The 27,157-nt window shown below is 39.1% G+C and overlaps 1 protein-coding gene across 1 annotated transcript in view; it reads right to left on the bottom strand.

Moving 5' to 3' along the window:
• Nucleotides 1–6: 6 nt before the first annotated feature.
• LOC127953104 (anoctamin-1-like) overlaps nt 7–27,157 on the bottom strand; it is a 31,833-nt gene continuing 4,682 nt past the window's right edge. Inside the window, exons 2-10 of the mRNA XM_052551997.1 lie at nt 26,933–27,044; nt 26,709–26,766; nt 26,527–26,627; nt 26,264–26,406; nt 25,376–25,528; nt 18,298–18,350; nt 4,154–4,338; nt 3,964–4,069; nt 7–777 (exon numbers count right to left, since the gene is read on the bottom strand). Of these exons, the coding sequence (XP_052407957.1) occupies nt 565–777; nt 3,964–4,069; nt 4,154–4,338; nt 18,298–18,350; nt 25,376–25,528; nt 26,264–26,406; nt 26,527–26,627; nt 26,709–26,766; nt 26,933–27,044 (1,124 nt within the window). The 3' untranslated portion in view covers nt 7–564. The remainder of the gene's footprint in view (nt 778–3,963; nt 4,070–4,153; nt 4,339–18,297; nt 18,351–25,375; nt 25,529–26,263; nt 26,407–26,526; nt 26,628–26,708; nt 26,767–26,932; nt 27,045–27,157) is intronic.

Here is a 27,157-nt window from a genome sequence, read left to right as displayed (position 1 = left end):
TGTTCTTCAGGTAGTTTAACTAACTTGCTCAACAAGATTCCTCAAAATCCTTTGTCATGACAATAATTGACCTGCAAGAGAATACAGAAGACCGTCTATGCCAGTGTTCATCAGCTCTGGCCCTTGAGATCCACAAGCCTCATCAAACACACCTCACTAGGATTACTGGACAAAAACTGGCCTGAGGACCACAGCTGAACAACTCAGATTTATGCTAATGCCCAGCAATGCTAGGAAACTGTTGCGTTATGAATCTGATACAATGATGCACAAAATCGAGCTCACATAGCCAGAAGTGTTTTCATTCACATATTTCTGTAGAGTACGTTAAGGCCTTTGCATTTGTATTATCATTTGAATGCATCACAGCAGCATTCACTGAAAGAGAACAATGACATAGAGGGAAAAACACGTAGAGCACACAAATAACATTTAAGAAGCTTGAAGAACTGTACAATATGAACTCTGGCAGTGTGCACTGGCAACAGGCTTTATTTAAGACCGAACAGCATGTCTGGGGTTCGTCACTGGAATGTAATGATAGATACTCTGAGGCTGCTGATGTTAGTAGTTTTTGCAGGCTGTGTGAGACATGGAGCGTGAGCGTGTCAGAGTACTCTTCTCTTTGCAGCTGTCCTCTAACCGTGTCTTTCCCTGTTCCTCTTTCATGAACAGATCCATCATGAGGATCTTCTCTTTATGGATCTGTAAACTGATGTCTTTGGGAATATCTGGGATGATCCAGTCCACAACATCACTCATCAACATCACCACATTCTGCAGAAGACAAGATGTGTACAAATTAATCAGCCTTTTTGTTCCTCATTATATAACAAACTTAAATAGAATCTCATTAATAAAGTAAAAAAAAAAGAAAAAATCTCAAGTGGTTTGTCCAGTTAAAGGGTTAGTTCACCCAAAAATGAAAATTATGTAATTAATAACTCTCATGTCGTTCCAAACCCCTGAGACCTCCGTTCATCTTCAGAACACAGTTTAAGATATTTTAGATTTAGTCTGAGAGCTCTCAGTCCCTCCATTGAAACTGTGTGTACGGTATACTGTCCATGTCCAGAAAGGTAAAAAAACATTTTGGTCCAAAAATAAAAAAAAACTATGACTTTATTCAGCATTGTCTTCTCCTCCGGGTCTGTTGTGAGCATGTTCACAACATGGCAGTTTAGTGATTTCCAGATCACAAACTAATTGATTTAATTTTATTTTTGAACCAGTTCACCAAATCGAACTGAATTGTTTGAAACAGTTTGTGTCTCCAATACGCATTAATCCACAAATGACTTAAGCTGTTAACTTTTTTAACTTTTGCTGTGAAGAGAGAACTGAAGATGAACACAGAGCCGAGCAAGATAATGAACAATAGACTGACTCATTCACGAGTCAAGAACCGGTTTCATCGGTTTTCGGATCACCAGTAGTGATGGGTTGTTTGGTTCTTTTCCACGAACCTGTTCTTTCGGACAGTTCGATTCAATAAACCGGTTGAAAAAAAATGGTTCACCAGTTCTTTTGCGCTCTATGTAATGACGTCATTGGCGATGATTGCCCTTGATTCAAGCCTTCAGTTTACCCGCGCTCATAGCATTAGCACAGAATCAGTTCAGAATCAATCATCAAAAGAATCAGTTCGGTTCAGACGCTCTGTGTGTCGGTCTGCTTCACGCTGAATCACACATGCGCAGTATCATCAGCTCCTCGGTTCTCGAATCAGACACGTCTGACAGAAACGGTTCTTGACTCGAGAACGAGTCAGTCTTTCGTTCGTTATCTGGCTCGGCTCTGTGTTCATCTTCAGTTCTTTCTTCACAGCAGTGAAGCAACTCCGGGATATTGGTTTGTTTTAACTCAGAGGGAGTGTCAGCCACGTTAAAAAGTAAACAGCATAAGTCATTTGTGGAATAATGCTTATTCAGTTCAGTCCAATATGATTCAATATGATCGCTAACCGGACATCACTATACTGCAGTGTTGTGAACGTACTCACAACAGACCCGGAAGAGAAGACAATGCTGAATAAAGTTGTAGTTTTTGTTATTTTTGGACCAAAATGTGTTTTCAATGCTTCAACAAATTCTAACTGACCCTCTGATGTCACATGGACTACTTTGATGATGTTTTTCTTACCTTTCTGGACATGGACAGTAGACCGTACACCAGGGGCGTCGCTAGGCCCTTTTTAGGGGGGGCTTCAGGGCTTCCTAAACTTATGCCCAGCCCCCCTAAAAAATTATTTGATTAATTAATTAGTGATCGCTTCAGTCCCCTTTAAAAACTCATTTGAAACGGTGGCAAGCTGCATCAAGTTCCGGCTCCTCCCCTGATCTGAGTCTGCACGGATTCAGCGCGTTTTTCAATCCACAGGGGCGCCGAGCAGAGCGAACATCAGAGAGTACAAGGTGTGTGTGTGTGTGTGTGTGTGCGTGTGTGTGTGTTCTCGCATCCAATACCAATACGTCTTCGCTGCGTTCACCTTCAGCCTTTATCAAGGTGTGACAGTTGTTTTTTCTTCCAACAAAAATGAAGCGATTAACACCCATGAAAACATACTTTAGAAAACGATCATGATTTATTTTAATTTACTTTTCAAAATTCAAAACATATTATTGTGTATTTCGGCATTACATTATGCAGCCATTCACAGAAATGATTAAAGACACACATCATTGTCTGAAAGCACTAAATGTCACAGAGAGAGAAACATCATGTGGAGTTATTTTGTTTTGTATTATTAAATATGATTTTGTATTAAGTAATAATGAATCATTAGTGTATCATGATACATATATTAGAGCAAGAGTAAAGGGATCTGTGATTTTTTTTTTTTTTTTTTTTTTTAAGTAATTGATTTATAGAAGTGGCAAATTGATAATGGTGTTATTTTTAATAAATAGAAATAAATATAGAACAGATTAAACATATTGCCAATAGACAATTACATTAATACATGTTTTGTCTATATTCTTAATGAATATTAGCTGGTTAGTTAAATGATTTGAAATGAAATAAATTTCCAGGGGCTGACTTGATGTATAACCAACCGTATTGATGATTATAAAGGCTAAAAAGCTAAAAATTAATAATAATAATAATAATAATAAAATATAAGAATTTATTTTTCATTGTAGATGGATATACAACATTTTTTTGTCGTGCGGGAGTAGGTCTGCAAATGAGCAACAGTCAGGTGAGAATAGAACAGACAGCCTCACACACACAATACCTCTGTATTCCCAAGATTCATTGCAGTCATTGAACCCTTATGTTGTTTTAATTTTCTGCCAATTTCCACGTACATTTCATAAGAAAAAGCTGTGGTATCATCAAAGGATAAACATGAATGTCCTAATACTGAATCAGGAAGTCTTTATTGTAAAAATCTACATTCCCAATTCAAAATTTTCCAGTGACTGGTCACATCTAAAAAACTGTATTAGTTTTTTTTTTACAGTGTTGTATATGGCTCAGTCAGTACTCCTACTCCCATATATGAAATACAGGGAATACAATGGAATAGTGGATTGCAATAAGGTTAGTAGTATACAACCCTACCCTAATAGTCAAATATAATTTTTTAATCATACCCTTATTGGGGGCTGAGCCCCCCTAAAATGAAAATCTTAGAATCGCCCCTGCCGTACACACAGTTTCAATGGAGGGACTGAGAGCTCTCGGGCTAAATCTAAAATATCTTAAACTGTGTCCTGAAGATAAACGGAGGTCTTACAGGTTTGGAACGACATGAGGGTGAGTCATTAATGACATAATTTTCATTTTTGGGTGAACTAACCCTTTAAATGAATACACAAAATATCCACAAATATAATTTTCTCAGTTTTTCAGCATTTTTATCCTTAGAATGTTTATTTTCTTTGGCAATAATTTAAGGTAGCTGCTGAACTGATACTGTGAATCTCAGAGCGACATCTTAAGATATTAGACACTAACCTGAAAGACAATGACAAATGCTAGTCTGGCTGCCAACACAGCCCAGAACTCTTTTGAGATCTCGTATGGTGTCAGAGACCACGGAGGCTCTCTGTAGTCTTTATACCTGGAGGAAAAGGAGAAATATATCATTAAATATTTATGTAGAGTGTTAATTGAGTTTAAAGCTCTTATTATAGGTACACCATACCTGCAGATGTCCACATGGAAGCCGAGGTGGAAAGGCTCCAGTGGGGCGGTACCATTCTGGAAGTGACTGACGTTAAAGTAAGACAGCGTGTGGTTGACAAAACCATGCATTGACCCATCTGGACTGTACATGTACTGATAGACCAGCCGTGGAATAAAGTCTGATGTGAAGGAGATAACAAAAGCCTACAGGAAAGATGATATGATAGTTTTTAATATTTTTGAAAGAAAAATTCCTTTTTTGACATTTTATTGCACACAGGTGGCACGCTTAAGCATTCAGTAAATTATTTTGATACATTTAGAATCATTTTAAGTATATAGAAACATTCACACTTCAGCATTCATACAAATGATTGCACGTGAATGGTTTCTAGCTTCTGTACAGCATTCAAGATGGCGAAACTGATTGCAGTAAAATCTTTAGTTCCCACGCCTGGGGGTGGGGTACTTTTTCTCCTAATGTTGAAGCCCGATTTCTTAACATTCGTGTAGCTCCATTAACAGAATACATTTCAGTTTCTTAAAAATGGTACTTATGTAAGTTAGCAAAAACGGTCCTTAGTTAGTTAGCACTGAGTGCCAATTCATCATAATGTTCTCCTTCAGCATGAAAATCATATCTTCACTGACTCCAATAAAGAAGAAACTTTCTGCTTGCCACAGAAGAGCCACAGCAGCGGATTATGGTGCTGACAGTTCCAACAAGACTAGAGCATAGAGCATATTAAAGCATATTTCGCCTAAAACTGCACATTTTCAGAGGCATTTGGTACAAAATGCTGTGCCATGTGTGTCTTTTATGCAGGGAATTCCTGTACTCCACAGATGAGCACTGTTTCGACAAGCCCACAGAGAGGCTGTGCTCACAGAGACATGCTGTTCTCATTACAAGAGCATGCATCTCGCCTTGCTGCACTCATGGATCACTTCCTTTGTGTATAGCAACTCTGTCCCTTGTGCTCTGAGGGGAAAAACAATGGACTTATGGGGCAAAGCAGATGGTTCTGAGTGAGCTTACGCCAGCTCACATCCCACGTTTCCTCTAGCCACACAGAGAGGATTCCCCTCTTTTCCCAGGTCCAGATGCAGGTGTTGGAGCGTGTGTTTCTTGCCAGTGCTGGGTTTGCCACAAAAGATGTTTGTGCACCCATGCAATTCTGGCCTGGGAAGCCATCCTGGGCATTCTGGATTCTGCAGACTATAGAACAAGACGCTCACTCCAATTGACTCACAGATCTCCCTGCTTCAGTGGTGTGATCCAAACTTCCAAGAAACAGTCCAGAACAATGATACAGCCACTATTTGCTCATTCCAAAGAAAGACGGCAGGTTCAGGGCCATCCTTGATATCAAACATTTGAACCGCACCTTTTGGTGAATAAAGTGACCATTCATGTGTAAAAAATGGTTGTTTGAAAAAGTTCCTTGTGCAGGTTTGCCCAGTGGACTGTTTCTTATCAGTGGATCTGAAAGATGCTTATTTTCATGGCTACAAGTATATAGTCCTCTCAGTCTGACTTTTACAAAGTGTATGGACGTGACCCTCTCTTAGACAGAAGGGAGTGTGCATCATCAAGGCTATAAAACAATATCCCAAGCCTTGAACATCTCAGGAAGCACTGTACAATCCATCATCTGAAAATGGAAAGAGTATGGTACAACTGCAAACAAACCAAGACATGGCTGTCCACATAAACTGACAGGTTGGGCAAGGAGAGCAATAATCAGAGAAGCAGCCAAGAGAACTATGGTAACTCTGGAGGAGCTCTGGAGATCCACAGCTCAGGTGGGATAATCTGTCCACTGGAAATTAGTGCTCTCCACAAATCTGGCCTTTATGGAAGAGTAGTAAGAAGGAAGCCATTGTTGAAAGAAAGCCATAAGATGTCCGGTCTGCAGTTTGTGACAAGTCATGTGGAGGCACAGCAAACATGTGGAAGAAGGTACTCTGGTCAGATGCACCTAAATACAAAAAAAATATGTGTGGTGGAAACCTAAAACTGCACATCACCATGAACACACCATCCCCACCGGGAAACATGGAGGTGGCAACAAAATGGCCTAATTAGATTAGATTCAACTTTATTGTCATTGCACATGTAGGTACAAGACAACGAGATGCAGTACATGGGAGGAAGAGATACAGCATAACATTAGGGAAGGGAGGAGAAAAAAACAACAACTCCAAGACTATGCTCCTTTGGAAGGAACAGGAAAAACCCCTCAGCAACAAGAGCACATAATCCATACAACATGAAAAACACACGACTTGCAACAGGGGAGGGGAAGTCAGGGGTGGAGATAACCCAGCACAGGCAAGCAGCCATCTGGTCCTGCAACCATTCGGCACTGGTCACAGACCTGCTTGTCAGACTGGCCGTTTTACAAAGCCGTGGAGGCGAGGGATGGGGGGGTGGGGGGTAAATGCATATCTGTACATATGTGCGTATGTGTGTGTGTATGTGTATGTATATAAGACTTTGTGTATTTGTAGGCCTGGAGAGCCACCATGCTGGCATTCAAATGTAGGTGCCTCAGTCCGCAGATCATGATAGTGACACAGCAAGTTGCCATGGAGAAAGCCTTGATCAGGTCCCAGACAGAGTCAACAATCAGCAGGTGTCTGTGGAAGAGGGTGGAGGAACGCAAGAGCGTCTCTCTGTAGTGCTTTTCCTGGGGTTGTTGTTCCAACAGTGGCCTTGGTTGAGGCCAGTGCTGGTTGAAGGGAGCCGAAAGCAGATATGATTGCAATTGTTTGGTCTTTTTGGGTGAGTAGCCGCATTCCAATTTACCCGTCTACTCTCTTAGTCCATTCTGGTGTCCAAATCGATCCATTTGTTTTCGCAAAGCCGTGAGCTTCTCAGTGATGTTATCTATATTGGGGTTAATAGTCTCAGTCTCAGTGCTGAACGCCCTGCCCAATGCTTCAATCATGACTGGCAGCCATTTGAGGTTTTGGACAGCTGTTCCTGTTTTCTGAATTCTTTGATAACCCAGGGCAAAGCCTATTCCAATCAGCAGAACACCTGTTATCATGGTTCCGAATAGGTAGATATCTTCAATGTCCTCCACGGAAAGAGCCGCCAGACACACGACCCATCATCTCTCCCACGCATTGGATCTATCCATAGTCCTCAGGGCCCTTCGAGGCCCTTCGTTTGAGCCGTTTCAGTCGACCAACTTGTGGTCCCTAAAGCTTAAGACAGCCCTCCTGCTATTAGCTCTTCCCGCCTAGGAGGATGAATGGGCTACTAATCTACTCTCCCCAGTCCAGGCCCTTAGGATATCAATAGAGCAGTATCGGCAATCAGAGCAGCTCTTTGAATGCTTCTGAGGCAGCTCTAAAGGGCTGCCAGTAATGAAGCAGAGATTATCCGGTTGGATAGTAGAAGTCATAGCACTGGCTTATGCCTCAGGCCCTTGGTCTCTATTGGAGATATCTGTGTGGAAACTGGCTGGACTTCACTGTCTAACTTTACTAGGTTTTATAACCCGAACATCCCTGCCCTCCAAGCTCTGATCTTGTCAGCTTAATAATCCTACAACCTGCTAGTGGTCGGGACTAGGACTCCGGTCTTGTGGCCTGGGCCACGCTGATTCTGGGAGTACAGTGTGGTAGTCAATTTACTGGTATGTGCACCATTTTTTTATCCCCCAAAAAGCATGTCTTAACCCATTTTGCGCTTGACATGGGATCAGCATTTATACACATTCTGAACTCTATTGGGGTTAGACAACACGTTTCAGGACTTACTCATTGTCGAAATCATACTCTAGATTTAATACTGTCACATGGACTTGATGTTGATAGTGTTGAAATTATGCAGCCAAGTGATGATATCTCAGATCATTATTTAGTTTTGTGCAAACTTCATATAGCATTTATTATTCATATATAAATTGTAAATTCTACTTCTTGTTACAAGTATGGAAGAACCATCACTTCTACCACAAAAGACTGCTTTTTAAGATATCTTCCTGATGTATCCAAATTCCTTAGCACAGGGATAGGCAACTTCAGTCCTGGAGGGCCACTGTCCTGCAGAGTTTAGCTCCAACCCTAATTAAACACAGCTGAACAAGGCAATCAGTGTTTTCGGGATTACTAGATACAGGCAGGTGAGTTTTTATGAGGCCGAAGCTAAACTCTGCAGGATAGTGGCCCTCCAGGACCTCAGTTGCCTATCCCTGCCTTAGCATTTCCAAAACCTCAGAACAACTTGATGATGTAACAGAAACTATGGACTCTCTCTTTTCTAGCACTTTAAATACAGTTGCTCCTTTACGCTTAAGGAAGGTTAAAGAAAACAGTTTGACACCATGGTGTAATGAGCATACTCACACCCTAAAGAGAGCAGCCCGGAAAATGGAGCGCAGCTGGAGGAAAACATAACTAGAGGTATTTCGTATTGCTTGGCGGGAAAGTAACTTATCCCAAAAAAAAGCATTAAAAACTGCTGGATCCGATTACTTTTCTTCTCTTTTAGAAGAAAACAAACATAACCCCAGGTATTTATTCAATACAGTGGCTAAATTAATGAAAAATAAAGCCTCAACAAATGTTGACATTTCCAAACACCACAGCAGTAATGACTTTATGAACTACTTTACTTCTAAAATCGATACTATTAGAGATAAAATTGCAACCATTCAGCTGTCAGCTACAGTATCGCATCAGTGCACTATAGACCCCCTGAGAAACAGTTCCACTCATTCTCTACTATAGGAGAGGAAAAATTGTATGAACTTGTTAAATCATCTAAACCAACAACATGTATGTTAGACCCTATACCATCTAAGCTCCTAAAAGAGGTGCTTCCAGAAGTCATAGATCCTTTTCTGACTATTATTAATTCCTCATTGTCATTAGGATATGTCCCCAAAACCTTAAAACTGGCTGTTATTAAGCCTCTCATCATAAAACCACAACTTGACCCCAAAGAACTAGTTAATTATAGACCAATTTTGAATCTCCCTTTTCTGTCTAAAATACTAGAAAAGGTGGTATCCTCACAATTATATTCCTTCTTAGAGAAAAACGGATTTAGGATTTAGACTGTATCACAGTACTGAGACTGCTCTCCTTAGAGTTACAAATGATTTTGCTCTTATCATCTGATCGTGGGTGTATCTCTATAGTGCTGCGTTTGAAACAATTGACCACAACATTTTTTTTGCATAGACTTGAACACTTTGTTGGCATTAATGGAAGTGCATTAGCATGGTTTAAATCGTACTTATATGACCGCCATCACTTCGTAGCAGTGTATGAAGATGTTTCATATCAATCACAAGCGCAGTATGGGGTACCTCAAGGCTCAGTACTGGGGCCGCTACTCTTCAAGCTTTATATGTTACCCTTGGGAGATATCATCAGGAAACATGGTGTTAGCTTTCACTGTTATGCTGATGATACTCAGCTCTATATTTCATCGCGGCCCGGTGAAACACGCCAATTTGAAAAACTAATGGAATGCATAGTTGATATACAAAAACTGGATGACGAGTAATTTCTTACTGCTAAATTCTGAAAAAAAAACAGAGGTGTTAATTATAGGATCTAAAATCTCTGCTTGTAATAACCTAGAACACTGTCTAAGACTTGATGGTTGCTCTGTCAATTCTTCGTCATCTTTTAGGAACCTAGGTGTGCTATTTGATCGCAATCTTTCTTTAGAAAGCCACGTTTCTAGGATTTGTAAAACTGCAATTTTCCATCTTAAAAATATATCTAAATTACGGCCTATGGTCTCAATGTCAAATGCAGAAATGTTAATCCATGCATTTTTGACCTCAAGGTTATCCATCCATCCATCATCTTCTGCTTATCCGGGGCCGGGTCGCAGGGCCAACAGTCTAAGCAGAGACGCCCAGACTTCCTTCTCCCTAGCCACTTCTTCCAGTTCTTCCGGGGGGACCCCGAGACATTCCCAGGCCAGCCAGGAGACATAGTCCCTCCAGCGTGTCGTAGGTCTTCCCCGGGGCCTCCTCCCGGTGAGACGTGCCTGGAACACCTCCCTGGGAAGGCGTCCAGGAGGCATCCGAAATAGATGCCCGAGCCACCTCAGCTGGCTCCTCTCGATGTGGAGGAGCAACGGCTCTACTCTGAGCTCCTCCCGAGTGACCGAGCTTCTCAACCTATCTCTAAGGGAGCGCCCAGCCACCCGACGGAGAAAGCTCATTTCAGCCGCCTGTATCCAGGATCTTGTCCTTTCGGTCATGACCCACAGCTCATGACCATAGGTGAGAGTAGGAACGTAGATTGACCGGTAAATCGAGAGCTTTGCCTTACAGCTCAGCTCCTTCTTCACCACGACAGACCGGTACAGCGACCGCATTACTGCAGAAGCTGCACCGATCCGTCTGTCAATCTCACGTTCCATCCTTCCCTCACTCGTGAACAAGACCCCAAGATACCTGAACTCCTCCACTTGAGGCAGGAATTCTCCACCAACCTGAAGTGGGCAATCCACCCTTTTCCGACAGAACCATGGCCTCGGACTTGGAGGTGCTGATTAACTTATATCTAGCTGGGTAAAGTAGCTTCAAATGCAGTTAATTATAATTATTAACGAAAGGCGACCGTGTTTTTTAACATATATTACTTCTAGCTAGATAGAATATTGATTTGATAGGGGTCTCATAATTCATATATCTCTCCGTTTGAAAAGACGTGATTGTCAAAATACTAAGTTAGAATGAGTGAGGAATGTGGGAAGCGACAGAGCGCGTGTTCCAATGAACAACAACTCCCATGAGCCTTACGCTCTTTCCCGACGTCATCAAAGTACGTCTTATGTTATTATTTTGATTGAGTGACCCCTGGTGGCCAAAAATTCCATACTGCACGTTTAATGATGAACTGCCTTTGACTATGATTTTGCATTATTGACACACTGTTTTCCTAATGAATGTTGTTCAGTTGCTTTGACGCAATGTATTTAGTTTAAAGCGCTATATAAATAAAGATGACTTGACTTGACTTGACTTGACATGGCTGCGATTGTTGCTGCCAGGAGGAAGCAGCACAGAGAATAGACAGCGCTTGGTAGAGTGATCTTTTTTTTCCACTTGTATTAATTTATTTGGAAAGCCAGAGGAAGACATTATTCAAACACATTGTTTACCATATATAAATAATGTGGCAACATTAATTAGCTCTGCTTGTTTGCGATTTTACGCTCATTTTCACAGTTCTTGGTAGACTGATTTGATCATTATGGAAATTAGATGTTACATCGGTGTTCTCTTATGTGCCATTGTTAGTAGATCACCCACAGAACTTTTCACATGCTTTTTTGGAATTGCGCTCTCATTCTCATTTCTCTTGTTTACGAAATCTGGCCCTTAGACTGTTCTACTTCTTATTAGGGGCCAAGCACCGAAGGTGCGAGGCACCTATTGTTTTTGTTCCGGTTCTTATTATTATTATTAGGGGCCAAGCACCGAAGGTGCGAGGCACCTATTGTTTTTGTTCCGGTTCTTATTATTAGGGGCCAAGCACCGAAGGTGCGTAGGCACCTATTGTAATCGTTGGCGTTATTATTATTCTTCTTCTTCCGCCGCAAGTCTATGGCAGCCCATAGAACCGATTGCGGGAAAGTTGTATAATTTGGCACACTGATAGAGGACAGTCCCAACATTAACTATAGCAAATTTGAAGTCTCTATCTCCTACTCTCTAGCGCCACCACTTGTCCAAACTTTCAATGTTTGTATGCTAATAACTTTTGAACCGTAAGCCAGAAAATGGAAATTCTTTTTTCCTCCGAATCCTTGGCTCATGCCAAGTCGAATGAACCCCAAAATTCAAAAATCGCAAGGTTTAGTTTTTTCGCTATTTTCAATTATTCGAAAAACCTACTTTTTCGAACTCGTCCTAGACGGTTAGTCCGATTGCCACGAAAATTGGCTCAGATCATCTTCAGACCATGCTGGCAAAAAGTTATGGAATTCAAGTTGATTCGTCCAACTGTTGTCGAATGACACGTAAACAAATTTGACGAAAAGCACGCAAACATGCACGTGAGGCTATATCCCGACAACGGTTTGTCATATTGAGACCAAACTTGGCGTGTGTTATAACAAGCATGAACTGAGACTACCTGCAGTGTTTCGACACAGCGCCACCTAGTGGTCAGGAGATATGAAAAATGCATATTTTGGCTTATAACTACTGAATGGTTTGGCCAAAAATCACACAACTGGTCTCTTTAGATTCAGTGAGTCATGTCGAGTCAAATGATATCCAATTTTCCTGTGTCGGCCATTTTAGGCGTCGGCCATTTTGAATTATGTTTTAAAATGCTGTATTTTTTTAACGCAGCATCGTATCGTTTCGCAAATAATTACAAAAATATTCGGCTCCATGCCCTGAAGGTACTCAAAAAGTTTGGTGGCAGCGCCACCTTGTGGCCAATAGTTATAATGAAATATCACATAAATGCTAATAACTTTTGAATAAATTAGTCTATTAAAATTAAAATGGTCTCGCTATATTCTGTGGGTCATGCCGAGAGTATTGATACCAATAATGTGAAAATTGGCCTTACTTCCTGTCCGCCATTTTGCTTAATGTTGAAAACCTACTTTTTCGAACTCCTCCTAGACCGTTAACCCAATTTTCACCAAATTTGACGTGAATCATCTTCAGACCATGCTGGCAAAAAGTTATGGATTTTGTGTCGATATACGTAACGGTTCTCATTTAGCGCATCAACGAATTTGCTGGAAGGGTGCCAAAATGCATTTGAGGCTGTATCTCTGCAACACTTTGACATATTTGCACCAAACTTTGTATGTGTCATCGCCACCTCACACTGACCATGCCACATAAATTTGGTAACAGCGCCACCTATTGGTCAAGAGTAATAAACCATTCATTAACCATGAGTAATTACACTTTTTAAAATGCTAATAACTTTTTAATGCATTAGCCTATTTGAAGGAAACTGGGCTCAAAATATTCCCTGGCTTATGCCGATAACATAGATACCAAATATACCACGGTAAGCTGAACTTCCGGTCCGCCATTTTGATTTATGTTGAAAACATACTTTTTCGAACTCCTGATCAACCGTATGTCCGATTTTCACCAAATTCGAATCAAATGATCTTCAGGCTATACTGATTCAAAGTTATGGATTTTGAGTCGATAGACAAAAACGTTTTCGCATACCGCATCGACGAATTTGAGGCACAATGAGAAAATGACACTTGAGGCTGTATCCCTGGAATGCTTTGGCATATTGACACCAAACTTTGTGTGTGTCATTGAAAAGTCACACAGAGTACACTAAATTGATTTTATAACAGTTTCACCTATTGGTCAAGCCTGATAAACCAAGTAATCATGCTACTAGAGGTGGTATTGGTGTTTTTTTTTTTTGCCAGTTCAAATACAATAATTCCAAAATTGCTGTTATTGCTCATTAATGTATTTGGTGTGATGCTTTATGCGATACTTAGCTACTACATTTGCCGTTGGAGTGCTTGGCCCCGTAATTGCTGCTTGCAGCTATATTTATTATTATTATTATTATTATTCTTCCGACTGGGAGTCTATGGCAGCCCATAGAACCGAATGCGGGAAAGTTGTTTTGGTTTGACATTCTGATAGAGGACAGTGCCAACATTAAGTACACCAATTTTAGTGTGTCTAAGACATTCCCTCTAGCGCCACCAACTGTCCGAAATTTCACTTTAATTTTGTTAATAACTTTTTAACCGTGAGGCCAATCAACAAAATTCTTTTTTCCTCTGATTTCTGAGCTCAAGCCAATTCGATTGCACCCTATACAGTCATTTTCCGTCATAGAAATATGGCCGCCATTTAGAATTTTTTTAAAAACATACTTTTTCGAACTCGTCCTAGACGGTTTGTCCGATTCACACGAAAATTGAACCAGGTCATCTTCAGGCAGTGCTGACCAAAAGTTATGCAAATCAAATTGATTCGTCAAACCGTTTTTGATAAACGCTCTAACAAATTTTACGTAACGCTTACAAAAACAGTCGTAAGGCTGTATCTCGGCAACGACTTATCCTATTCAGACCAAACCTGGTACATGTCATAACAAGCATGACTTGAGGCTACTTGCTGCGTTTCGGCGCAGCGCCACCTACTGGTCCGTAGATATGGAAAATTGCTATTTTTGCTTATAACTTCTAAACAGTTTGTCCAAAAATCATAACATTGGTCTTGTTAGATTCAGGGCAACATGCCGAGTCGACTGATATCCAATTTTACCATCTCGGCCATTTTGACTGTCGGCCATTTTGAATTTTGTGCTAAAATGCTGTATTTTCAGAACGCATCAACGGATTGTTACAAAAAATGGTATGGGTCATCAGTACAATGTCCTGAAGGAGCGTGAGAAGTTTCGAAACAGCGCCACCTAGTGGTGATCATCCTTATTTAAATGCTTATAACCTTGGGTGTGGTCGACTTATTTTCTCGAGACTCACCAAATTGGTCTCCTGAAACCTTACCGAGTCCAACGATACCAAACATTCTAGGTTTCGCCTTACGGTTTGTGTAGCGTTGTGATTTAGCGCTTAAAAAACATCTGGCTATATCTTTGAAACCGCTTGTCTGATCGAGACGAAACCACCGTCAGAAGTTCGGAAACATAGGTCGATAGCTATACGCCAATGCCCAAATGCCAAAATATTGATAGTAAGGGGTAGTAATATTCAATCAAAGTCAAGAGTCAGTCAATTTTTACGTGCTTTTTCATATAAATGCCCATAACTCTGAAGTGAATTGAGATATTTTCACCAAAATTGACACACATATGTATGGGCTCACTCTGAGCAAACATAAAAAAAATGGTTGGACTGAGCCTCTTGGTGGCGCTATAATAGAACAAAACATGAAATTCTCATTGACTTCAATACAGTTTTGTGAAATAAAATGCTATACTAAACAAATGCATTGGTGTAATATTACAAAACTCAGAATGTGTCAACAACACCATCCCCTGAAGGTACTCAAAATATTTTGAAACAGCGCCACCTAGTGGTCAAAGGTTATAACTCAATTTACATAAAGGCTAATAACTTTTGAATTAATCTGGCTATTGACATCATGCTGGTCTTTTTAGATTCCTTGGGTCAAGTCGAGAACATAAAATACAAAGTTTACCTTATTTGGCTGAACTCCCTGTCCGCCATTTTGATTAATGTTGAAAACCTACATTTTCGAACTCCTCCTAGACCGTTAGTCCGATTTTCACCAAATTTGACGTGGATCATTTTCGGACCATTCTGGCAAAAAGTTATGGATTTTGTGTCCATATAAGAAACGGTTCTCATTTAGGGCATCAAAAAATCTGCTGGAAGGGTGCCAAAATGCGTTTGAGGCTGTATCTCTGCAATGCTTTGACATATTTGCACCAAACTTTGTATGTGTCATCGTCACCTCACACTGACCATTACAAACTAATTTGGTAACAGTGCCACCTATTGGTTACACGTGAAAAGCCAATAAATCCTATTACTAGTTGTTGTGTTTATAGTTTTCAAGCCATTTTGCCTAAAATAATCTTAAAACTGTCTTAATTACTCATTCCTGCCGTTCGTCTGAAGCTTGCTTCTGTAGTGCTTGGCCCCGTTATTGCTGCTTGCAGCTATATTTATTATTATTATTATTATTATTCTTCCGACTGGGAGTCTATGGCAGCCCATAGAACCGAATGCGGGAAAGTTGTTTTGGTTTGACATTCTGATAGAGGACAGTGCCAACATTTAGTACACCAATTTTGGTGTGTCTAAGACATTCCCTCTAGCGCCACCAACTGTCCGAAATTTCACTTTAATTTTGTTAATAACTTTTTAACCGTAAGTCCAATCAACAAAATTCTTTTTTCCTCTGATTTCTGAGCTCATGCCGATTCGATTGCACCCTATGCCGTCATTTTCCGTCATAGAAATATGGCCGCCATTTTGAATTCTTTGAAAAACCTACTTTTTCGAACTCGTCCTAGACGGTTTGTCCGATTCACACGAAAATTGAACCAGATCATCTTCAGGCAGTGCTGACCAAAAGTTATGCAAATCAAATTGATTCGTCAAACCGTTTTCGAAAAACGTTCAAACAAATTTTACGAAACGCTTAGAAAAACAGTCGTAAGGCTGTATCTCTGCAACGATTTATCGTATTCAGACCAAACCTGGTACATGTCATAACAAGCATGACCTGAGGCTACTTGCTGCGTTTCGGCGCAGCGCCACCTACTGGTCCGGAGATATGAAAAATTGCTATTTTTGCTTATAACTTCTAAACAGTTTGTCCAAAAATCATAACATTGGTCTTGTTAGATTCAGGGCAACATGCCGAGTCGACTGATATCAAATTTTACCATTTCGGCCATTTTGTCTGTCGGCCATTTTGAATTTTGTGCTAAAATGCTGTATTTTCAGAACGCATCAACGGATTGTTACGAAACATGGTATGGGTCATCAGCACAATGTCCTGAAGGAGTGTGAGAAGTTTCGAAACAGCGCCACCTAGTGGTGATCATCCTTTTTTAAATGCTTATAACCTTGGGTGTGGTCGACTTATTTTCTCGAGACTCACCAAATTAGACTCCTGAAACCTTACAGAGTCCTACGATACCAAACATGCTAGGTTTCGCCTTACGGTTTGTGTAGCGTTGTGATTTAGCGCTTAAAAAACATCTGGCTATATCTTCGAAACCACTTGTCTGATCGAGACGAAACCACCGTCAGAAGTTCGGAAACATAGGTCGATAGCTATACGCCAATGCCCAAATGCCAAAATATTGATGGTAAGGTGTAGTAATATTCAATCAAAGTCAAGAGTCAGTCATTTTTTACGTGCTTTTTCATATAAATGTCTATAACTCTGAAGTGAATTGAGATATTTTCACCAAAATTGACACACATATGTATGGGCTCACTCTGAGCACACATAAAAAGAAATGGTGGGACTGAGCCTCTTGGTGGCGCTATAATAGAACAAAATATGAAATTATCATTGACTTCAATACAGTTTTGTGAAATAAAATGCAATACTAAACAAATGCATTGATGTAATATTACGAAACTCAGAATGTGCCAACAACACCATCCCCTGAAGGTACTCAAAATATTTTGAAACACCGCCACCTAGTGGTCAACAGTTATAACTCAATTTAAATAAAGGCTAATAACTTTTGAATAAATCTGGCTATTGACATGACGCTGGTCTTTTTAGATTCCTTGGGTCAAGTCGAGAACATAGATACAAAGTTTTCCTTATTTGGCTGAACTTCCTGTCCGCCATTTTGATTAATGTTGAAAACTTACTTTTTCGAACTCCTCCTAGACCGTTAGTCAGATTTTCACCAAATTTGACGTGGATCATCTTCAGACCATGCTGGCAAAATGTTATGGATTTCGTTTCGATATACGAAACTGTTCTCATTTAGCGCATCAACGAAGCTGCTGGAAGGGTTCCAAAATGCATTTGAGGCTGTATCTCAGCAAAGCTTTGACATATTTGCACCAAACTTTGTATGTGTCATCGTCACCTCACACTGACCATTCCAAACTAATTTGGTAACAGCGCCACCTATTGGTTACACGTGATAAGCAAATAAATCCTATTACTAGTTGTTGTGTTTATTGTTTTCAAGCCATTTTGCCTAAATTAATCTTAAAACTTTCTTAATTACTCATTCCTGCCGTTCGTCTGAAGCTTGCTTCTGTAGTGCTTGGCCCCGTTATTGCTGCTTGCAGCTATATTTTTTAGTTAAAACTGTTAAAGAAGTTTAAGTGAAATCTTGAAAAGACACAATCATCAGATACAGTACACATTTTACACAGTATCACTTTTGCGATGTGGCTTTGTATTTGCCAATGGCTATCTTTAGATCTGATGTCAGTGGTAACTGTTACATGAATCCAAAGACTGCTTCCAATATTACAGGATGGAAGTTTTAGTGCTACGATTTCTATTTTTATTTTATTAAAAAAAGTATTTTTTAATTTTTAATGGCACTAACTAAAGAAAAGTCACTTGATTTGGCAGTGACCTATGAGCAATTTGGCTCAGACACTTGTTAATAATGGCAGTGTTAAAGAATATAAAGTCAAAGGTAAATGTGACAGCTAGTGATACTACACTATAAGATACTTACATTGACAATAACTGCCACCTTTGCGACTCCTCTTAGAATATTATACCAAATTCCTGTGAAGACATCATAAGAAACACAATTAGTTTATCAGGATTTTGAGGTAAACCTCTTAAAATACACCAGATGATGCCAATTTTATTTTTTATTAATTTTAAGGAAAGATGTGCAGGAATATTACAACTGTAGATACATGAAAGTCAATATCTTCAAAATTTTCAATTATTTTCTCAAACTGGAGGACAAGGTCAAAATATTTTTAATGGTAGTGGAGAGTGATGCTTATCACAGAGCGTAAACTATATGGAAGAAAAATAATTACAAATGTCTTTGAAACTAAAATGTATATATATATATATATATATATATATATATATATATATATATATATATATATATATATATATATATATATATAACAGTGTATATATTAGTATACATTTTCATGCCTTGTATTTTCAGGGTTTGCATTTTTAAGGTCTGAAATATAACATAGTTGTTTATTCACAATTCAAAACATTTCACACACATTTTCATAGTTAAAAATTCAGTAACTCGTATTACTTCCAAAGTTTACTTTTGGAATAATCTGTTTAAAAATATGATGTATAAAAATATAATAGTCAATATTTTAAATATGTTTCACTTTACAAATTCGCTTCCACAAATTCAGTGGTTCAAATTTGATAGAAAATTCAGCATTGCAGATCCGGGAACTGCAGGAATAGCAGTAGAGTACTGATGAATGATCTCCATCTGCTGTAATTTGCTCACCAGCAGGTGCTTTGAATATCAGGAGTCTAATCTTTTGGTGTTTTTCAGAATGCTGGCTTCATGAGGGAGTTCCGGATTCGCTACTCGAACTTGATGGATATATGTTGGTGTCTGGTAAAAAGTGGAGAGGAGGAGTCTGTATGTACATATGTGAAAGATGTTGTAAAAAATACACAGTAAGATACAAGGTGTGCATCCCTGATATCGAACTGCTCTGTGTCACTCAGACCTCACTATTTGCAGAGAGAGATTGGCTGTGCTATCATTATGTGCAGTGTAAATCCCACCTAACAGCGACGCAGGTAAAGCTGCAGCATACATCGCTTAGTGTGCACATGAGCAGCTTCAGTGCTCACCTGGACCCCCTATTTAATTTTTGGGTGATTTTAACAATTGCAAGCTAGAAAATGTGTTAAGCAGGCTTTGAACGATATGTGAGATGTGACACTAGGAAAACAAAGGCCAAAGGCCCCTCTGTCCAAATCAGATTATAAAGTTGTACATTTGATTCCTTCTTACATGTAAAGAACACATGTAAACCAGAGTACAAAACGGTTAATAGAGGATAGTATGAAAGCGCTTAATGGCTTTTTTTTTTTTTTTTGCACAGGTTGATCCATATTTCAACAATTAGAGCTTGATAAGGCCATTGACAAAGTAAGTGATTACATTAACTTTATTGTAGATATATGGTAGAAAAAAAGGATGCTGTTGTTTATCCTAACAACAAGCGCTATATTAAAAAGGACTTTAAAGAGTGCTTAAATAATAAAAAGCGGGCATTTAGGAACAGCGATAAGATAGGACAATTTGTGGGGAATCATCCTCAGGAAATGGATGATTCTTCTGCACAGTGTGACTTTTCTGCAGCCTGGAATTGAACTACTGGTTTCGCCTGGCCAGAGGAGATCTGGCCCCCCGACTGGGCCTAGTTTCTCCCAAGGTTTTTCCTCCATTCTGTCACCGATGGAGTTCTGGTTCCTTGCCGCTGTAACCTCTAGCTAGCTTAGTTGGGGACACTTGATATCCGGCGATATCGTTGACTTGATAGCACTGATACTATTTCAGTTGAACTGAGCTTAATGATGACATCACTGAATTCAATGATGAACTGGCTTTAACTGAAAATGAGTGTTTACAGTTGTTATTTTGCATTATTGACACACTATTTTCCTATTTAATACTGTAAAGTACTTTTAACACAAAATAAAGGTGACTTGACTTGTACTGACCTATCATCCTACCACAGTGAAATTATATGCTTTTATTCAGTGATGTGACAAGAACTTGCATTAAATGTAAAAATGTAAAATAATTAAAATAATAAAAAAAGACACAATAATCGGTCCTTGACCGAAGAAATTTATACAAACACAAGCCTTTGACCATTAAAGACACAGTGATACAGCATGTGACATCTTACAGATACCTGAGGTTTTATATGGACAATGTTCTTTGTTGGCAAACACAAATTGACAGTCTGTGCACATGACTTCAACAGAGGCTTCATTTTTTTAAGAAGGCTGAGTCTGTATGAGGTGGGTGCCAACATCTTACTTGTTTTTTTAACGAGCCACGCTTGAAAGTCTTATTTACTACTGAATCATAGTCTTGTTTGGAAATTTCTCTGTTCAACTCTAAAAAAAGTGGCCCATATACACAAAAAAGCCATGAATCCTATGAACCATAATCATAGGAATTATACAATATGAGCCCCCTTCATATGAACAGGCAGTGATGAGAAGAGCAATAAGTATCAATACTGATTCCAAACATCCTCTTTTTAGCAAATACAAGCCGCTGTCATTGGGAAAGAGACTGAAAACGCCAATGCGTAAAACTAATAGACTGAAGCTTTCATTTGTTTCTGCGTCGATAATTCTGTTTAATTCTTTCCAAGAACAATTACCTATTAGGGCCGGGCCAATAGACATCACGATGTTGTGCTGGAATTGTGCCCCCTCCACTATTTTTTTGAATGCACAACCATTTCTTTGTTTCACTATCACTTTCGAGATTCGCAATATGATTATTTATACTATGGAGCGGCAGTACTCACCACACATCTTACAAGATAATATGTTTTTCAGTGTGGTACAGAAGATCTGCAAATCAGTCGCCATCATTCTCAGTCATATTTCCACATATGGAAAAGCGACCGTTGAAAATCATTTGAAATTTGTGTCAGCACAACAAAAATATAACACAAATGTAACGCCACACCGCATCCATGTAGACAGCATCACTGATTATAATAGTTCTATTGACTGATCTATATATAATGAATTTCTATTATATATATATATATGGTTCTTAAGTATTTTGTGCCACTTGCATCCGGTGTAGACATGGTTTCTGGCTGTTTTTTGAAGGAGTTATGTTTGATGTGCCTAACTTGATGGTGAAATTGTGATGAAACGATGGATTTGACGCAACCACAAGCAGTTCTGTCTTTGCAAGGTTGAGTTGAAGCTGATGGTCCTACATCCAGCAAGAAATGTCTGTTAGACAAGCTGAGATGAGAGTAGCTACCATCGGATCATCAGGATGGAATGAGATGTAGTGTTAAGTGTCATCAGCATAGCAGTGGTATGAAAAGCCATGTTTCTGAATGACAGAACCTAATGATGCCATGTAGACAGAGAAGAGAAGTGGTCCAAGAACTGAGCTCTGAGGCACCCCAGTAGCTAGATGTTGTGACTTGGACACCTCACCTCTCCAAAAAACTTTGAAAGACCTATCTGATAGGGAAGACTGAAACCACTGAAGTGTGGTTCCTGAGATGCCCTTTGCCAGTAGGAGGATCTGGTGGTTAACTGTGTCAAATTTGGAATCCACTCTTGCCAGTCTTATGGCTTAAACAACTGAGAGCAAGGCCGTCTCAGCTGAATGTCCACTTCTGAAGCCAGATTGGTCGTTGTCAAGCAAGTTGTTCTGTGTGAGAAATGCAGAGACTTGGTTGAACACAGCTCGTTCAAGTGTTTTTGCAATGAAAGGAAGAAGGGAAACTGGTCTGTAGTTTTCTAAAAGAGATGGGTTGAGGGTGGGTTTCTTAAGTAGTGGAGTTATTTGAGCCTGTCTAAAATGATGATGGAAAAACACCAATGTGGAGGGATGTGTTAATGATGTGAGTGAGTGCAGGTACAACTGCAGGAGAAATGGCTTGAAGGAGATGAGATGGAATAGGATCAAGTGGACAAGTAGTAGGATGATTAGAAAGGATGAGTTTGGAGACCTCTGCCTCAGAGAGTGAAGAGAAGGATGTGAATGAGTGTATGTTTGCTGGTGATATGAGCTTGATGGATTGTGGTGTGGAAAATTGTGTACTGATCATTTTTATTTTATTAATGAAAGACATGGCAAAGTCATCAGCTATTAGAGATTAAGCAGGAGGGGGAGGAGGAGGAGGAGGAGGACAAATAAGTGAGGAAAATGTTTTAAAAAGCATGTGAGAGTTAGATGAATTGTTTATTTTGCTATGGTAGTATTTCATTTTAGCAGAGGAGACATTAGCAGAGAAGGAAGCGAGGAGTGACTAATACATGTTAAGGTCAGTAGTATTTTTGCATTTGCGACACACCCTTTCAGCAGCTCTAAGCTGGCCTCGAAGACAGGGAGCAAACAATGTCTAAATTAGATGTAAGAGTGAAGCAGAAAGTATCAGTAGCACTGTTTATGGGAAGGAAGTGAAGATGAATCCATTGCAGATAGCCAGGAGGGTGAGAGTGAGCGTAGGTTACGTCGAAAGATGACATGTGGAGGGGTAAGTGATGTTGAGGTTAAGAGTGAGGAGGAAATTATACGAGATGTGCAGTGAAGTAACCAGTACAAGATCAGTGGACCTGTGTTGTGTATAAATAAGGTCCAGTTGGTTGCCTGATTTGTGAGTAGCAGTAGTTTACACTCAGTTGAGATCAAAAGAGGCAAGCAGACAGAGGTTTATCTATCTGATAGATAGATAGATAGATAGATAGATAGATAGATAGATAGATAGATAGATAGATAGATAGATAGATAGATAGATAGATAGATAGATAGATAGATAGATAGATAGACCTCTATCTTTATTGTGGTTATATAAAAAAATAACATGCAGTATTCTGGTTTCATCTACTTGCCTGTATATAGTTTGCATCATCAATTAGGTGTATTCTGTGTTTGGCCCACTGAACCGCATGAAGTTTTTTCTTTTTAACAGATTTCTGAGGAAAACAGCATGAAATCTTGAACTTTATGATTATTTTCTGAGTATATCTGCTTGCCTGTATAGTTTGCATCATCAGTAAGGTGTATACTGAGAAGTTGTTTATGTCACTGTATTAGCTCATTGAGGTACATAAAGTATGATTTGGGAAACCTGGAGTGTGACATATAGATGCATCTCAATGAATTAGAATGTTGTGGAAAGGTTCATTTATTTCAGTAATTCAACTTAAATTGTGAAACTTGTGTATTAAATAAATAAAATGCATACAGACTGTAGTAGTTTAAGGCTTTGGTTCTTTTGATTGTGATCTCAACAAATTAGAATATTGTGACCTTCTGATCAGCCAATGAACTCAAAATACCTGCAAATGTTTTCTGAGCCTTCAAAATGGTCTCTCAGTTTGGTTCACTAGGATACACAATCATGGGGGACACTGCTGATCTGACAGTTGTCCAGAAGACAATCAATGACACCCTTCACAAGGAGGGTAAGCCACAAACATTCATTGCCAAAGAAGCTGGCTGTTCACAGAGTGCTGTATCCAAGCATGTTGACAGAAAGTTGAGTGGAAGGAAAAAGATGGACAACAAACCGAGAGAACCGCAGCCTTATGAGGATTGTCAAGCAAACTGAATTCAAGAATTTGAGTGAACTTCACAAGGAATGGACTGAGGCTGGGGTCAAGGCATCAAAACACTCCACCACACACAGACTTGTCCAGGAATTTGCTGAACCACAGACAACATCACAGGCATCTTTCCTGAGCTAATGAGAAGAAGAACGGGACTGTTGCCTCTTTTCAGATGAGAGCAAGTTTTGTATTTCATTTGGATACCAAGGTCCTAGAGTCTGGAGGAAGGGTGGAGAAGCTCATAGCCCAAGTTGCTTGAAGTCCAGTGTTAAGTTTACACATGATGATTTGTGGTGCAATGTCATCTGCTGATGTTGGTCCATTGTGTTTTTTTAAAACCAAAGTTACTGCATACAGTTACCAAGAAATTTTGGAGCACTTCATGCTTCCTTCTGCTGACCAGCTTTTTGAAGATGCTGATTTCATTTTCAAGCAGGATTTGGGACCTGCCCACACCGCCAAAAGAACCAAAATGGGGTTAAATGACCATAGAGAGAATCTATGGTAATCTAACCCCACAGACATTCTAATTTATTGAGATACACCTGTATGAGGGAATCCCCGGTACAACTCAGCGTCACACAAGCCATGATATAAAGTTAAATCTAAGCAAACAAAAAAAAAAATTCTTAGATGTAATGTTATTTCTGTATATCAGCGTCTGGTAAATAGCATTAAAATCTTCTTTGGTAGAGAAAGCTGCTTACATGTGGCTACATGGGGAAACGAGTACAGCAAAAACGCTGAATTAAACATAAACACAGCTTTCAAGTCTTAATCAGATTTTCCGCATATATATATGCTGGCCCTTATAATCATAACTTCTACTGCTTGCTCCATTCCTGCAAATCAGTTTTTGTGAATATATGACTGGTTCTACCTGTCTCCATCAACACCTGCTTGCGCCACCTGCTGGTTAGCAACTAACAGCAGATGAAGTTCATGCATTGGTACTCTACTGCTATTCCTGCAGTTCCCGGATGTGCAATGCTGAATTTTCTGCTGAATTTGAACCACTGAAATTGTGGAAGCGAATATGCAAAGTGAAATAAAATGGACTGAAAATTGCCAGTTGAATATTAAACATCATATTTTTAAACATATTGAATATTTCAGAAGTCAACTTTGGAAGGATAATATGAATTATTATTATTATTATAATATGAATTATTTTTTTTATCATGAAAATATGTGTGAAATCTTTTTAATTGAAATATTCACAGCTAATTTCGGCAACTAATTCCAGACCCTAAAAATGCAAACCCTGAAAATACAAGGCATGAAAATGCAAGCACTATTAATGAAATTCATTACATTTTCAGTACATTATATTTGCAATTCAACATGCTTTTTTGTTCAAAGACAGACTTAATTTTTCTTCCATAAAACTAACGCAGGAATATTTCTTTGAATTTTATTCTAAGATTTACTAACTGTGAGAAGTGAAAGCTGACTGTGTAAATACAGACCTATGTCTTTGCCTCTGGCTGCATCTGGTCTTCTGAGTTCTGCCACAAACTTCTTGGCATCAAGACGGATTTCAATAATGTTGTTCAGGAGGGCAAACAGAGGCGCCAGAGGGAAAGATGCCACGAAGAGAGTCACAAAGCCAAACTGGATTACTGCAGGAATGAAAGAACAATAATTATTTAATAATAAATTAATTAATTTGGCAAAACAAGACATATTTGTCTAACATTTTTGTAAGGACTAAAACATCTGAAAACTGTTTAGTAAAAAAAGACTAGCCTACATTTTCTCTGTTGGCCATTGGTTGTGACTGGTTTGGATACTGTCATATTTTTAGTAAATTTACAATTATCCAGGTTAGGATATGATTTATGTTGTTTCATGGTTAGGTGTATAAAAAGCCAGTTATTATATTATAGCGGTAACATTTCAACAATTCAAAAGTTGGTTTCACAATTTATCAAAGTGTAGTAAAAAGATTTTTTTTTCAAGAATTATATTTTTTGTTTTGTTTGTTTTTTTAAGAATTTCCCACTATTTCTCTGCTTCATTAATACTTAAAACTGACTTTTGTTGATGTAACCTTAGGTTAGTTTATTAATGAATATTCATCCATGTTTTTTAAGGGACGCAAACAATCTTAATCAAAGAGTCACCCATGATATTAATAATAAAAATAATAATGTTGAAATATGCTAGGGTCCTGAAACAGATGAAACGTAAGTAAATGGCTTTTGAACCACACAAATACAAATTTTAAACTCAATGAATAAAACTGTACCAATTAAATATATATGAAGACAAGTAATGAACAGTTTATCCAAGTAATGAACAGTTTATCATCCATGATGATTTTGTTTGGTTTATGAGTGTGTAAAAACACTCACTCATCTCCATGTATTCGGGCGTGAGGCCAACAAAGGGCTCCAGGAAATGATCCGTCTCATAACGCTGTAACTTCTTCTCATATTCCTCTTCCTGGAAAGAGCTTCTCTTGGATTTAATGTATCTGATCAGCTTCTTTAGTTTACTGCAATAAAGCAAATAAGACTCAAAGCATGCAAACACAAAATGCTTTCAACGTGTCTATAAAAGCCTCTCGTGATCACTCATCCAGTCGTGTGTGTGTGTGGGTCAGCGTGACACTCACGGGACGCCGATCTCAAACAGGTTGTTCTGGATGAGCTGTTTGCCGAGCATTGTGATGCTGAGCTGAATGCAGAGCTCCATGAGACAGCCGCCGTGAGCGCACTGAGCAAACACATCAAACATCACATCAGCTGTTACAATCAATCCCTTCATCAGAGAACTCATGTGTTTCTGCTTTCATACCTCTTCCATCCGATAGGACTCAAACACATAGAGATAACTTCCCGGACGCCCCCCCAATCTGTTTTGGAGCACAGTTTGCATCATAAAGTCATCTTTATCATATGTATTTAGTATGAACTTGAAAATATTTTCATTAATTCTGAATGTAAATGCACAGATAAAAGCACATGGAGCTTTCCTCTAAGGTTGTTTGAGATAAAATGGGTCTGGATATTTTTACCCACCTGCCTCTAAAAAATGCAATGTATATGATGGGAGTGAACGCATTCACGAACTTGAGGATGAAAGTTTTGAAGATCAGCCTTTCTTCAAAGCTTTTGTCTGTTTTAGGAACCTCTGAGGACAAATGTTTGATATTTACACATTATATTTTACAAATGACTGAAAGAAACTACAGAACTAAGTCAGTCTGAATGTGATCATATATTTAAGATCAATATCAAATCAAT

The sequence above is a fragment of the Carassius gibelio genome, chromosome B3 (assembly GCF_023724105.1).
Source record: "Carassius gibelio isolate Cgi1373 ecotype wild population from Czech Republic chromosome B3, carGib1.2-hapl.c, whole genome shotgun sequence".
In the NCBI taxonomy this organism is placed as follows: domain Eukaryota; kingdom Metazoa; phylum Chordata; class Actinopteri; order Cypriniformes; family Cyprinidae; genus Carassius; species Carassius gibelio.
This window is presented reverse-complemented; position numbering and strand designations above follow the sequence as displayed.